General features: G+C 41.5%; 1 protein-coding gene across 1 annotated transcript; it reads left to right on the top strand.

Annotated features, from left to right (window-relative positions):
* Positions 1-12,373: 12,373 nt before the first annotated feature.
* On the top strand, positions 12,374-16,162 carry LOC149140008 (uncharacterized). Its single transcript, XM_089450877.1, has 2 exons — positions 12,374-13,667; positions 14,271-16,162. Exons 1-2 carry the CDS (start codon positions 12,374-12,376, stop codon positions 16,160-16,162), a joined length of 3,186 nt encoding a protein of 1,061 aa, XP_089307003.1.
* The last annotated feature ends 341 nt before the right edge of the window (positions 16,163-16,503 follow it).

A 16,503-nucleotide genomic window follows, 5' to 3' on the forward strand; every position in this document is an offset into this window, starting at 1 on the left:
CAGAACTTAACTAACTTGTAACTGTATTAAAATCATTTAAATGATCTGCAACAGATCCACCTTCCGACATCTTCATATTAAATAACCGTTTCATAAGAAATACCTTGTTTGAGGCCGAGGTTTTTCCATATAGTTTCGACAACGCCTGAATCAAACCCTCTGTCGTTGTTTCGTTCGAAATGTTGAAGGCGACTGATGGAGCGAGGCACAATCGTATTGTTCCGAGTGCCTTTCTATCGAGAAGGTTCCATTCTTCATCTGTCATAGCCGTCGGTTTCTTTGTTTTTCTGCTCAATGGTAGGTACAGATCTTTCTGATAAAGATAATCTTCCATCTGCATCTTCCATAGCGAGAAGTTTTGGCCGTTAAATTTCTCAACCCTAAACTTACCATCTTTCACCATTGCTCCCACTCGAACGAGGAACCCTTCTTTCCTGCGAGTTTATCAGCCAAATAGACCTTCGACTCTGATACTAGTTGTTATAGAAATTTACTGCATAACATAAATAATTACCGAGAGGAATATATATAACAGAATAACCAGCAACAACCATAAACACAAATGTTTATCTGGGAAAACCCCAAATTCGGGGAAAAACCCAACCTAATAAGATCTTATTAGCATTGGCCAAAACCCTATCCAATACGACCAAGTGAGCCTTCACTGCTCACCTCCAGGTCTTGCATTACAATGAAGTCCTTCCAGCCTTTTATAAACTCCATTACATATAATACCACGAGTAGAATACTATGGGTGCACAATACCATGTGCCCCAAAACCATCACTATTTAACCTGGTCAACTTTGACTCTATCCTGAGTCAAGTTTACCTAACAGTCCCCCCCTTAAACTTGACTTGGGGTTCCTTGACTAACTCCAGCCAAACTTGCTAAGTGAGACAATCCCGCTCACTCTAGCTCTTACCCCCTCAGAGTTTTTACCCGAGGTATTGTTAATCCGACATCCCCCTATCACCTAGGTCTAACCTAGACTTTACCGGTGATCACTGAGGGGTACACATGCCTTACCAGGTCTTAGAGTAGTATGCCCATTTACATGCAATAATTTTGACTTCATTAACTTTTTTTTGTTGTTTATTGCTGCTACGATTCTGATCCATCCTCTCTCAATTTGATGTGCTCAAAAACTTCTATCAAACCGCTCCAACTGCGAGCCCTCGTAGATTCCAGCACTGGTAAATATCGCAAATGCACTGCGATCCCTGGCCGACACTATCTTTTGCACATTCTCCTTGATGTTCTTCTGTGTAAGATTGTTCCACCATTATTTTCAGACCCAGATCTATAAAAGAAAGGCTGCATTGATCTCATCAGGCACTATAAACCCCTGGAATCAAAGAATCCCTTTGAAGTCAATATCATTCTAGGACTAAACACATACATCTCAAGTACCATTTCATACAATCAGTGTTGGAAGATGGAGAGTTGACGCTGGAAAAGATACACACTAGCTAGAATCCTGCAGATATGCTAACAAAAGTTGTAACCAGGGAGAAACTGAGAATATGCTCAGTTTCAATTGGTCTTCAAGGATGACGATGAAGATGAGAAACAACCAGGTCCAAAGAGGAGTCATTGTCCAACAAATGAAGCAGCAGTGGAGTTGCTACAATCATTCTCCAAGTGGGAGATTATTGTGTGTGGAGCATGATTGTTCAGAGGTCTTTGTTTCAGCTGGATGTATACCCCAGGAAGTTTGTACACCCCTCCACACGGGGGGGTGCGGGGGGGACTTGTCCCCCCCGCGGGGTCCAGGGGGGCTGATCCCCCCCCGCTGGGGGGTCTCGGGGCCAGCGGTCCCCCGGCGGGGGCTCGAGGGCAACGCCCTCAAAGCTAAAAACAGATGTAAAATTGCCTTGTAAAAGTATAGTAATTTCTAGTCAATCTGGGCCATTAATTAAGCGGATGATCTAACGATAGAACTTATGTTTAGTTTAGGGTTTTCTGCCTTAGAAGGCAACCCCTCTCTTTGTATGAGGGCATTGTATTTGAGACTATGTAATAGATGTGTATTCTGTGAGTGAGAAACAGAGAGGTGAGATTGTGAGAGAAAACAGAGGACTATACAAAATTAATATATCAAAGGAAGATGGAATATCCCCATATTTTATGAAGGGATCATAAATAAGAGACCAACTACAAGGGTTGGGACAAATAATATCTGATAAATAAATGACCACCATAGTACTTAATGCACTTTCGGAGCAAAGGGGAAACTTCACATATAGCATCTTTGGAAAGAAGGAAGCCACCCCATTAAGTGAAATATGGTCATTGTGTAAAATTGAAGAAACCAGATTGAAGGGAAACAGTGATGTAGGATCAAACGAGCAAGTACAAGAATTTTCTGCCATGGCTAGGAAGAAAGGAAAGTTTGGAAGGTTTGGTTCTCAAAAAAAGAACAAGAAGAATATGTCAAAGGTCTAATGCTATGTTTTTCATGAATATGGGCACTACTATAGAGATTTTCTGAAACTCAAGGAGGAAAAAAACAAAAGATGAAGGGAAGAAGCCCACATCACCAAAGAAGTGGAAGAACTTGAGAAGAAGAAATCAAAGGAGGAGTAAGTAAGATATCTCTACTATGACTGAGTTAATCTCCTCCAATAAGTTCTTTTCACTTTTGTAAATAATAGCTATCATGGTAGGAAGCATCGTAAGTATGATAGGATGCATCATATTAGGAAATGGCATCATGGGAAAAACATATGATTGAAGCAAGAGCTCATTATAAAAGCTTGAAAAGGATAACTGAAGTAGAAGTCTACACGGATGTAGCAATGATCACATAAAGGAAGTGCCTCATGGTAACCTTATTGAAAGCATGTATAGTGCATATAGTTGAAAGAAAGTCATCTAACATGATAGAATGAATTCATCATACATCATCGTCATGAGAAAGGAAATTATGCTAGATGAAGACTATCTAGATTCTTTATTGAAATATTCATTAGAAGGTTCACCTCTACTTGGAAGAAGCAAGTCTCTTACTGATCATTCCAGCTTGTGTGGGATACATTGTTTAGAAGGTTGATGGTATGGTGAGAAAGGAGTGCAGCAGGACAAGTTGATTGAATTACTCTAAATCAAGGAAAGGAAGTTGTTGAAGGAAGTCTAGCTGACCAAAAGGAGGAAAGAGGTATGTATATATTTGATAGATTAAGTCATGTCATCATATAGTTTCAGATAGCATGAGAAAATGCTCTATCTCATGAGCATGATCAAAGAAAAGGGATATTTTTCTTTATAAAAATGCATGGAGGCATGATTCACATATTGATAAGATAAAATAAACATAATATCTCCTCATATGGAATTTGATGCGGTTGAAAAAGATGAGGGAAATATGAGTTCCTAGGAAGCAACTTGTGAAGAAAGAAAGAAGATATCGTGAAGGATGCAACTACATTCACAGGAAGTCAACATCCGACGACTAAGAAAATTTTATCATGACATCTCCATAGAGAAGAAGACTGTGATAAGGTTTGTAAAGAAAGGATATCCTTTACATATGAAGTCTTTGAGATGTGTTTATGAATGTGCGGGATGTTGCAAGCAAAAATTATGTCATGATGAAAGGCCATCACAAAATGTAACTTTGATTTGATGTTCATTTTTTATTTTTGAACAAAATATGGATGGGTTGATACAGGGCTACTGAAAAGAGAGGTGTAGATTTCACCTAAAACTAGTACTCATGTGGTTGGATGAAATATCTTGGAGAAAACATGACTTGAAAGAGGTAGTTGTATGAGGAAAAAATCTAGATGGTGACTAGAGGACCACTTTCTGACAGAGATAAGGGTGACATGACCGATGTGGCTCATAAAGGAAAGTGGTGGATGGATGATTCCCTACAAAATATGCAACGTCCATAATGTTGAATATGAAATCCATGACATCGAAAAGAAGGAGCCCCACAAGCAGTTGATAGTCCGATGATATCCACCTAGAGCAGAAAATTGATGGAAGCAAGTCCTTGGTTAAGAGGGAGCTTGGACAAGTCCCTAAATAAGAGGGAGCTTGGGTACATTCCTTTTATAGGAATAATTACATTCCTTTATAGGAATGGGTATATCCTCCCTAGTTGAGAGGGAGAGATAGACACATCATTCTTGTCTTCACCTTGGGAAGAAATAATGGAGGATTGGGTAAGCATATGGCATCTGATACTCTTTGAGGATGAGGTAGGACATCCAAGATAAGAGTAGTCGAAGAGGACCGATATTATTTGAGGACTAGGAATTCAAGATAAGAATAGTCCTGGAAGGACATACTTTGTGAACACCTAGGTGGGGTATGTACCTTGAGAGACAATGATGATGGTGTCTACAAGTCATTGGTCTCGCCAGCATTGTGCTCTGATCTTGTGAAGAGATATAATTGTTAGTCAAGGGCTTTCTATGTGACAATGTTGGATGATATTATGCTAAACAAATGGGTTACCAATCTAACTCTTTGTATGAGAATTCTTCAGATTGAGAATGTCCAAGTACCTTGTATGGATTATGAGTACCTCCCTAGTTAAGAGGGAGTGGTGAAATATGTAACTAGGTTCTTTATTCATAATAACATATGTAATCATGATTTTATGTATTTGATGTAATGAGAAAAATAAATTTATTATTGTTATTTTTGAGGCATGGTTTTATTGCTAAAGGAATTTTATTTTATAGGTCAAGATCCCATTGAGAGATTCTAGGGCTTGCCATTTAATCTACAAGTCTAGAAATTCATTATCATGTATGAAAAACCCTTCTTGGGCACATTACATATTGTAAAGAAATTTTATTTGATTCAAATGACCCTCCAAGACCTCATCAAGTGCTAACAAGAAATTGAGCTTATCTGTAAGGTGAATTTGTCCTATTCGAGGGCTCAAGATAGCCTATATAAAGGAGTACTCAACCTCATTCAAGACTCACTCACTCAAGCATCAAAAGAAGTTCGATCATGATAGAGAAAGAAGCCTAATACCTGGCGAATAAAGGAGAAGGAAGAGAGAAACACTTTAGATCTGGTTTGGGATATATTCCTCCACACGTGCTAAGGTTAGGGCATCATCTTGCAACAAAAGATACCGAATTGCAATCACTCCAAGAGAGCTGAAGTTTGGGTCAGAGAAAGTCTCCCTTGCAAGATGAATTGATAATAATATGTGAAAACCCACCCAAGGTTCTCGCATAAGCCACATTATAAATATAATGTAAATATTATGCAATATTTGAAATTAAATAAAAAGGGGACTGTGTCTAAGGGACACAGGTTCCAAGTCTGGGGGAGGAGGATTGTTACTTGGGACATTATGGTTTCCTGTGCAAAGGAGAAACCTAAATTTGCAGGGTTGTCATTGAAGGTTGGATAGTGCATGAAGTCAATGAGTTGGTTCCTAAAATTAAATGGGCTGAGGAAAAGTACTTACGCCCATGCTTTCTTGAGATAACACAACAAGAAAAGATATATATATATATATATATATATATATATATATATATATATTTATTTATTTTTTTTTTATTTTTTTTTATGAAGGGTTGAAAACAACAAAGATGCAACAGTAAATAGCGTTGTTATAAATGCAGGCCACAGACAGTGTATTTGAAGAGGAAAGAGACCATTCAAACAAGACACAACAATTGGAAGTAAGAGATCCATTCGAACTCTAGGAATAATTGAACTAGAGACCCTTTTGTTTGGGGAAGTAGAGTCTGGAGGAGACGGAAATCAAGCCTCCAATAGAAGCTTTCAGTAGGAAACAACGAAGGGAGGAGAAGAGAAGGGGATCAGTTCTCTAACCCTGGATGTTGTGGGTTGAGTTTCTAGTCTATGGATCCATCTAACAACTTGGGGTCCTTGGAGGCTATGGGTTGAGATAAGATCCATGGAGCCCAGTAACATCTTAGGTCTCTGGAGGCTCTGGGTTGAGACAAAGGTCTCTGGAGCCTTATAACAACTTGGGTTCCTGGAGGCTATGGGTTGGGATGAAATCTCTAGAGCCTTGTAGCAACTTGGGTCCCCTGGAGGCTATGGGTTGCAATAACATCCTCTCGAGCCCTGCAATAACTTGGGAAGAGACCATCCTGAAGAAAAAGCCAAGGAAGACTCTCTCGAGGACATTCTGTATATTTCCCTGTTGATGCAATAGGTTCTGGACTCCCTAAGAGGGGGTCAATAAATGTGTGTGCACGTGGGGTGAGTTGGGGCACCTCTGGAAACTTTTTGCTGGTAAAGAAGAAGCAATCAGATGGTGGCATTAAGGAAGGAAGTCCTCTGGATTCCCGATTTCAGTTGGTAGCTGGTGTGTAGTCCGAGAGACAAGAATTTCCCCCTTAGACTCTGTAATCTGACTCGGGGATGACAATTGCAAGTAAAGGTGGATGTAGTTATCTATGGTTGGGTGGATAGTCCTTGTCCCACACTCAGATTCCCTAAAAACTTAAAGATAAGTATTTGTGTATGCTTTTGTACCCCTTTAATGTGTCATGTGGCATTGTTGTTATTATTGGTGTTGGAAATTTAGAGACTACATTTGTACTGTTAATGCTTGCGTATGTGGTGCATTTATGTGGGTCTATCTTACTGATATAGGTATTGATTACATATGTGTGTTTGTGCTTGGATCTGGGAGTAAAAAATGAGTGATTATTTGTTGATGGGTAAATATAGTGCATCTAATGCATAAGAGGTGCAATAAATCATATAGTAATATTGTCTAAGCAATATGGTTTAATTGAGCCTGAATGCAAATGAAATTCTTAATTGTGTTAAGAATAATACATTACCAAAGTAAAATAACTCCATGTCATGTCACAAGTCATAACCAAATCTAAGAGGGATTGAACTAGATCCTTGAGAGAAATGGGCTCTGAGACCCTTATACTAACGTATAGTTTACACAAGGACCTTCTGCTGAGCATAGTCGATCATAGTCTACAAATTGATGCATTTTTCTTACAAGTTGTTGTTATGTCAAGAAGGCACCATCTGAATGATAAGGGAAGTTTTCCCAAGGTTGTTCATGCCCGTCAACCTTACCTAAATGGACTCCAAACTTGTGAGCAACAACCTTCATTCCCGCCATAGGGACTTTGGTGATGAGGGCTACATGTCCCTGCCAATAGCTAAATACCTCAGCAACCCATGAGTTGTGTCAAGGAACTATTTGTAGAGTCTGTGTAGACTCTGGCACTGTTGGCGTGTAGCAAGAGAGGTAGGAGCCTCCTAGAGTCTCATGCTAAGCCCCTAGTCAGTGATAGATGCAAGAGCACCTATACTGCCATGCGAGGAATCCTCTACCCGAAGGCAGGGAAGGATCACAAGATCAGAATCCCTCAATGTAGCTACACAGGAGCTTCACTCAATGAACCTTTGACATAGCACGTGAACTCACATAATACTAACCAATACCCTTAATTTGACTACATATTGGAAAATACCTCTAAAAATCACTTTATTTAACCCCCTACCAATACTAACCCAACACATTTTCCCAATTTAAAAAACCCCTACCTTCATTAGATATTGTAGGTATCCATTTTTTTCATTAACATTTTTATACCCCTTTATATTATATCCATAGCATAATGACATGATGCCTCTCTTATGACTCCACATGCATTCTACAATGCACCTTTATTATTTTGATATACATAGGAGATGCATATTAGTATTACCACAGTGTGATTACTCAACCCACACTCAAGCACATATCACTATGATTTGTGGCATTTAATGGTCTAGTGTTGATTAAAAAAATGTGTTCTCTATCGAGTTAAGGTCAAGGATTATTTTCCGAAAAGGATGAATGAGTGGCTCTATTTGGTCAAGACTAGTTCTTGGTTCAATGCTTATATTGCCAAGACCGAGGATTATTCATGAAATGCAAGGACCCTATATTTAACGGTCAACAACTAAACAACTATATTGTGTTAGTTTAATAAATTAAGTCTAATTTTTAATGTACGTTCATAGCACTTCACTCCATTCCTCTCCTCATTCACAATATAATTAATTGATGAAAATTTGCCTTGCATTGAATTTATGGCATTACTCAAACAAATTTTTGCCCAAAACGCATGGTTGTAGCTTGATATGATGTAACAAAATCATGATCTAATGTTCTAGGAAATAAACAAACATTGATTTAATTGAAGAGACCACTTGGCAACTTGGGTGATTTCTAATTTGGGCAATGTGTAGCCTTGAGGGAAAATTGCTTAGCTACATCTCATTGGATATTCCATTCTAGTTGCTTCTTGGATATTGTGCACATTCCTCATTTTGTCCTCATTATGAGGATAATATCTATACAAATGATCCCCTTCACAACCCTAACATTTGACTGGAATCCTTTCCCATTTTCCCCAAAGATTATTCCATCTTGAATCCATTCTAGATTGGTTGAATTTGACAATGTGTTAGGATTATTTTTAATGAAAAGAATTTTAATTCCATTCTTTGTTTGATCTTGTTGGTTCTTTTAGAAGTCTACTTCACCCAAGTTCTAATCATACAAGTAGTTTTTCTTCTTGATTGTCTTATCAAGAGTTTTAGGCCCATCACATCAAATCTTGTCTCTATAGAATGCAAGCGACCCATTGAAGAACCTATGTATCTTTACATATGTAATGCTCAAAAAGGTACTTTCAAGCTACTCTTTGATTCTTCAAATGTGAGACATTTTCATTGAATAAGATGGTGAGTGGTGATGTTTCAAACTCTAATAATACTTCTTAAGTGCATAGAGGCTTCCTTGAGACCCCCTATTTGAATATGATTTGTGTTCCCCCTCTTGCCACAAACCTGATCCATTCTTCATTTGCCTCTAATTGATTTAAACTTTATATTAGTGAATCATTCTTCATTTTCCTCTAAAACTGATTTAAGCTTTATATTAGTTACGTGTTTAAATGATTTTTCTTCTCTTGAGTCCTTATCATTCTTGTGTTATCAATGTTATCACTCACACCTCCAAATTCAAGCTCCTCGTCATTTATACCAATTATAATGGTTCAATACTTTATTTGTACCCATTATATTATATCTCTTGATTTCCTACACTGGTATTCAAACCTTTAACTTATTCTCTATGATTATAAGGATGATATATATCCTCCATTTTTCTTCTCCAATATTAATCTTGAATTCTAGCCTTTAATTGTCCCTTGTGTAAATTTTACCAGCAAATTTTTCATACAATTAATTTGTTTCATTTACAAAATTCAGTGAAACTTTTTACGATCATCCAATAATTTTCCACATAATAATAAATTTCCAACTTTGTCTTTTTGTCCTTTCTTAAAACACATATTTTTGTGAAAATAACTATCTTCAAATGTGGAAAAACTAGAAATTTCACTCCCACAAAGTTCTCCAAGATATTAAAAAAAATCAATGTTTGAGGATAAAAATAACAATGAGAAAGAGGCCTAATCCAATGACAAAATGCATTAGGACAAAATCCAATTATACATTACTATGAAAAAAATAACAATGACAAAAATCCAATAGTTGAGGACAAATTTGTTTGCATCAGGTTACTCCATTTATTATGTTTATCTTTCCATGGTTATTTTACTCTAAAAGGAGTCAAACAAGTGTCGAGAAATATAGATTCTCCTCTATAAAATACTAAGTCAATTTTTTCATTGATATCACAGGCAATACAAATAAGATTACAACAACTCTTGAGGCTCAAGCTTTTTTCAAATGCACTATCTCTTCATGTTGCTCAACCTTTTGTTTGATAGTGCCGAGATCACTAAATATGGTGATCTTGACACTATCCAACAAAAGGTTGAGCAACATGAAGAGATAGTGCATTTGAAGAAAGGTTGAGCACCTCAAGGGTTTTTTTTGCAATCTTATTTACATTGCCTCTTATATAAATGAAAAAAATGGATTAGTATTTTACAGAGAAGATAATCCAAATTTATGAACACTTGTTTGACTCCTTTAAGAGTCAAATAAGCATGGAAAGATTAACATAATAAATGGAGTAACTTGATGCAAACAAATTTGTCCTCAACTATTGGATTTTTGCAAAAAAATCTAGTGTCAAGGACAAAAATAACAATGAGAAAGAGGCACAATCCAATGACAAAATGCATCAAGACAAAATCCAATTGTACAATACCATGAGAAAGAGGCCATGAGCTGAGTACAGATTGTTGATGGAAAATTTACAAAAAACACAAATTAATGAAGTAACTACCATACCCTCCATCATGTGGCTTAATCAAAGTTTAAAATAAAAATTTCTAGGAATAGGAAGTTGATGTGTCGAGCTCTGATGGGTTTCACGCGTCGCGATCGCAAGGGCCTAGGCTAACCTAGCCGCAGGAAAACGGGAGGCCTCACCGGAACGGACAACACTGAACAGGGATCGGGGTTTTGGTTCCGTCACTAGATATCGACTGCGGTTATCAACGGTTGACCGGTATGGAGGACCTCGAAGTTACGGATCTGGTGGATTACTCTGAGGATCCACTAGAAGGGATTGGCATTTTTAGAAACCCTAACGAAGCACCCTCACCAGCTGTTGAGTTTATCGCCGCCCAGGACACCCTACCTGTGGTTTCTCTGCCGACTCCTTCCACTTCACCCGCTCTGGAAGCCCCGCCTCTTTCGCCAGGGACTGCCCTCCTCCTATCTTCATTATCATCCGACGCATTAGCCTTCGATCTGCTATTACCGCCAAGAATCGAACAACCCCCCGCTCTTGTTGAGATTAGGGCAGCAGCTGAAAACCCCTCTGCACCTGTTGAGACTAGGGCAGCAGCTGAAAAACCCTCGCAAGAAGAAGGGATCAGGCCCTCGGGTAGTTTCAGCACTCTGGCTCTGAATGCACAGCCCACAAAACCCTCCCCTGGGGTCGGGGTCTCCAACCCTCTCGTAGATCATCCGACCGCTCCTCGCTCGAAGAAGAGATCGAAGTGCATCAGAGCGACGGTAAAAGACATTACAGTATCCTTCGGTGACCCCACTAATTTCGAGGAGACTATGGCGCTGGCTCGAATGGTTCTGGTTGGACATGTGCGGGGGCATACCTTCTCGGCGGAAAGATTGAAACTATGGGTGAAAGAAATTTGGGGCGCGCTATTCACTGAATTGCCGGACGTACAAGAGCTACCAAGGGGATGGTTCTCACTCGACTTCGCAAAAGAGGAACACACGAATACTGTACTGGCACAGTACTGGCACATAGAAATGGCACCGGTGCTATTGAAGAGGTGGAGCCCTCTATTTGATCCGGAGCGCGAACAGATCGGAGCTAACCCTCTCTGGGTGCGATTGCCGGGGCTGCCATTACAATACTGGACTGAGGAAGCATTCGTCAAGATTGGGAATGCGCTGGGAATGTATTTGGATCACGACCGATCCTACAAGGAGACCAACAAAAGAATCCTAGCTAGAATCCTGGTTCACCTGGACACCAGGGAGGGATTAGAAGAAAAAATGACTCTGAGATGGGGGAAATTTAGCAGATCGCAGATATTGGATTACGAAGGCGTCCCCTTCAGATGCAACTGATGTCACCAAGTCGGTCACTTGTTCAAGGACTGCCCTTTGAACAATAATCAGGAAGGATCTCCAAAACCTACACCTGTAGTCTCCAGCGGAGTCCCCCCAATTATTCCACGTCTGCCCCAAAGCAGTGTGGGACCTCAAGGTGTACCAGAAAAATTGGACATGCGAAAGACTGCCCCGCCTTCGCCTCCGCTGACCAGGGCTCAGGCAGCAGCAGCGGCCGCGCAAGTGTCGGGTATCTCTCCTATCCCTCTCTCTAACTCATCTGGTATCTCTTATGCACATGAAAATTCTATTGCATGCTCTATGGTTCAGTGTGTTATCCCCCCTCCTCCTCCGTCGACCTCCACAGCCCCGCCCTCATTGCCCTTTACATCTCCGCCCCCCTCGCCATCATCATCCCGATCGACCCCATCCCATCCATACTCCCTTCGCCCACGTTCCTCACATCTGGAGGTCTCTGAATCCCTCTCCGGGCTGGGTATTGTCCCTCTTGGCCCTGGTTTCCTTACTACCTGGGGTCGCAAATCATATCTCAACAAAGCCATTAGGCACGCAGGCGCGGAAGTGGCAGCTGGGCGCCAAGCCACTATCGATGGGGTCCTTAGAGCATCAAAGCCCCCTAAGATTGGCCCCCCATGAAGTGCCTCTCCTTCAACTGTAGGGGCCTGGCTAGATCCCCAAAAAAGCTAGCCCTCAAACGACTTTTTGAGGTCGAACTCCCCGATATCATCCTCCTACAAGAAACCCTTGGATCTGCGGAGTCTGCTACTCGAGCCCTATCCTCAGTAGGAGCTCGATGGAACTTCCTAGCTTCTGATGCCATGGGCAGATCGGGAGGCCTGGCGCTAGGATACAATCCCAACTCTATCAGACTGGACTCCTCATGGGGGGGTCATGGATACCTGGGAGCAGATATATTCTCTATTGAACTCGGCCTCTCCCTTCGCATTGTCAACATATATGGGCCTTGCCAACAGAGGGAAAATTTTTGGAGACATCTTCTCAGCTGTAACCTATTGTCACTTGACCACATCATCTTAGGAGGAGACTTGAACTTCTCCCTGGGATTCAGTGAGTCATGGGGTTCAGCGGCCCAGGTTGATCCCATCACAGATTTCATGAGGCGGTTATTGGATCAACAAGACTTCATTGATATCCCTCTGCAGAAGCCTCATCCTACGTGGAGAAATAGAAGGGTAGGATCGGCTGCTCTGGCCCGCAGGCTGGATAGATTCCTGCTGAAGGGCCCTCTGGTTCATCGACTGCACACATACAAACAATGGGTAAGCAATGGGGGTATCTCAGACCACTCCCCTATTGTCCTGGAAATTCTGGGACCGCATCAAAAACCAAAAGCACCTTATAAGTTCAATGACTTGTGGCTACAGGACCCGAGCTTCTCAAATCTGATTACCGAATACTGGAGAGCACACCCCATTGATCGAGAATCCTCAATGGCAAGGGGATTCGTTAAAAACCTTATTGGGCTCAAGCATATAGTGATCAATTGGGCAAAAGAGAAGAAGAAAAGAGAAGATGTGCAGCTTAACAAGGTGGAAGAAGACTTGAATGCTCTTCTGGACGAGAGAAATCTGGGGTTCATATCACAAGAAGACAAGGCCCGCCTTGTGGAGCTGGAAAACCAGAAGAACATTATACTAAAGGGTAGGGAGGAAACTATCAGACTCCGCAGTAGAGCAACTTGGCTTAAAGCCGGAGATGAGAACACCAGATTCTTCCATAACTTTGCCAAAGGAAGGAAAGTGGCAAATACCATTTGGAACCTACCCCTCCCCGATGGGGGACTGGCGGATTCCTTTAATAAGCTCTCATATCTGGGTACTACACATTTCAGAGGTTTATACAAGAGCCCTGCAGGCACAAATCTGGCAGAAATCATCAATGTGGCCACACACTTCCCCAGATTTGTTGAGGAGGAGGACTCCGAAGATCTTGAAGCCCCCGTCACTATGGCTGAACTGGAAAGTACTATCAAATGGTTCCAAAAGGAAAAGAGCCCTGGACCGGATGGCTGGACTATAGAGTTCTACAGCGCTTTCTTTGATCTTCTGGGAGGAGATATTCTAAAGGTTGCTGAGGAAAGTAGGACCTCGGGTAGTCTCTACAATGCTATTAATTCTACTTCCATAGCCCTCATTCCTAAAACAGATAACCCATCCTCCTTTGATGACTTCCGCCCCATATCCCTCTGCAATGTTCTCTATAAGATCATCTCCAAGATCATTGCCAATAGGATCAAGCCCATACTGTCCAGACATATCTCCCCTCAACAATTTGCATTTCTGGAAAACAGGCAGATCCATGAAGCCATTGGCTCGGCACAAGAGGCGATACATTCCATTTGGACTAAACACCTCAAGTGTATTCTGCTGAAGATAGACCTATCCAAGGCATTTGACCGAGTAAGCTGGCTATATATTAAGATGATCCTTATCCATATTGGCTTCCCCCCTACCTTAATCAATTGGATCATGGCATGCATCACCTCTCCCACTTTCAGTATCTTGATCAATGGATCCGCCTCACACTTCTTTCACTCCGAAAGGGGGCTGCGACAGGGCTGTCCCCTCTCGCCACTACTCTTTCTATTGGTCATAGAAGCTCTAAGAAGGCTTATCATCTCTGCAAAAAGGGAGGGGACTATCAGAGGCCTCAAAATCACGGATGAATGTTTCCTCACACACCTCCTATTTGTAGATGATGTCTTAATTCTATTGGATGGCAGCGTACAGGACTCATCTTCCTTCACTCCCATCCTTGATCTCTTCTCAAAAGCCACGGGTATGGAAGTGAATAGATCAAAGTCCACTATCACCATGGTTGGCACCTCAGCCAACGAATCTCTAGTGGCCAGACAGGCTTTTCCTTATACCACCCAGCCATTGGACAGAGGCCTTAAATATCTGGGATATTGGCTAAAACCGACATGTCAAAAGATTGCTGATTGGGTATGGCTAGTATCGAAGATAGAAAAAAGACTATCATGCTGGAGCCACAGATATCTCTCCAGGGCTGGGAGACTAACCCTGATAAAATCCGTACTTGAAGCTACTCCGGTATTCTGGATGGCACTGGCTTGGATACCTCGGAACATTCTGGCAAAACTACAACAGCTATGCAATAGATATTTATGGGCTGGAAACCAAGACAAGCGCATCTTTGCCTGGATTGGCTGGAACAAGATTGCCCTACCAAAGAAATGGGGAGGTTGGGGGTTAAAGGAGCTCCCTATCTTCGCAAAAGCTCTTGCAGGGAAAATGGGTTGGGCCCTACTGACGACCCAAAGTTTATGGACCAACATTACATTCCATAAATACATCTGCCCCCTCAGCATCAGCGATTGGGTTAGGCTCCCAGAGTGGAATAAAACTGGCATATCCTCGATTTGGAAGGCCCTCTTACATTCACTGCCTCTCATAAGAGATAACCTGGTCTGGTGTATTAGAGAAGGGAACAGCGCAAGGATAGGACTTGACCCTTGGTCGAGAAGCGGTGGAAGGCATACACTTCCACAAGATCTGATTGTATACCTCTCAGCACAAAACATCAAGGTTATCTCACAGATTGCGGACCATGATCATTCGGACATCTTCCACCAAGCTTGGAAATCCGCGCACCAACTAAACCTCCCTAGAAGATGGCATGCAGCCTGGGAAGAATACAGAGAAGCCTTGATCGAATCACACATTCGAATTACAGAGGGCCCGGATGAGCTAGTATGGAACCAGACAGAACACGGTTTATACACCCCCAAAGATGGTTACATACAGCTTATCGCCCACAAAAAAACTGAGGTCAATGCTAGTTGGTGGCAGAGTATATGGAAACAATCCGCATCTCCCCGATCAAAGCTCTTCAATTGGTGCATACTGCGGAATAAAATTCCCACCGGAGATCAGCTTATGAAAAGAGCACAGCATGGCCCCACATGGTGCGTTCTATGTAAAGAGGACTCGGAATCTACAGACCACATATTCCTGAAATGCCGTTCGACACTGATCCTTTGGAAAAACCTCAATCCATTCATAAACTACTCGGGCGATTGGGTCGGTAATGATCTCATTAACGCATGGTCTGAATGGGTAAAGAAAAACAAAGGTTCTAAAATTATCAACCTCCCCATCATTGTTAACTGGGCCATATGGAAAACAAGAAATAGCGTGATATTTGATCACAAGCCAATACACTGGCCATTGCTTGAGGCCAGTATTATATTTGCCCTGAGGGAACTTCCCGACCCGCCCCCTCCTTCATCTCGTCAACCTGCCCCACCCCCTCCCATCGACCCAAGTACGCCTTGGGCATATTTCGATGGGGCTGCAAACATGCAAAGATGTGGAGGAGGCATTATCCTACATGTATCAGAGAATCATCAATTCAGAATCAAGGCTGGTCTGGGTGCTGGCACAAATAACTTTGCAGAACTCATCACTCTCCACCACTTACTTCACTTTGCACTGAGGCACCACTGCACTAGCATCAATATTTTTGGGGATTCACAGATCATCATAAATTGGATTAATGGCACAGCTGCTTGTCACATGCACTCTCTCAGCATTATATTACATGAAGCACTTGCTCTCAAATAAGCTTTTAACAATATTACTATCTCTCACATCTACAGGGAACATAACAAAGGTGCCGACAAATTATCCAAGGAGGCAGTGCTGATGGACAAAGGCATTTGGGAGATAACAGAGGTCAAAGACCAGCAGGAACAAAATTTTTTCCACCGTCCGTATATAGACCCGGGATATCCAACCTTGGGTCAGCAAACAACATAATAGGAACCGCTTACATATGACAGCAGCACTTATACAGACTTATACTGAAATTTTTGGTTATATTTTTGGGATTGATAAATGATGAACATGCTATAATAGAACAGTCAGCATACCCTGCGTGGTAATGCAACTAACAGCACAAACTG

This window comes from Pinus tabuliformis, chromosome X, assembly GCF_031772625.1.
Source record: "Pinus tabuliformis cultivar Carrire ecotype Pingquan chromosome X, CPIR1, whole genome shotgun sequence".
In the NCBI taxonomy this organism is placed as follows: Eukaryota; Viridiplantae; Streptophyta; class Pinopsida; order Pinales; family Pinaceae; genus Pinus; species Pinus tabuliformis.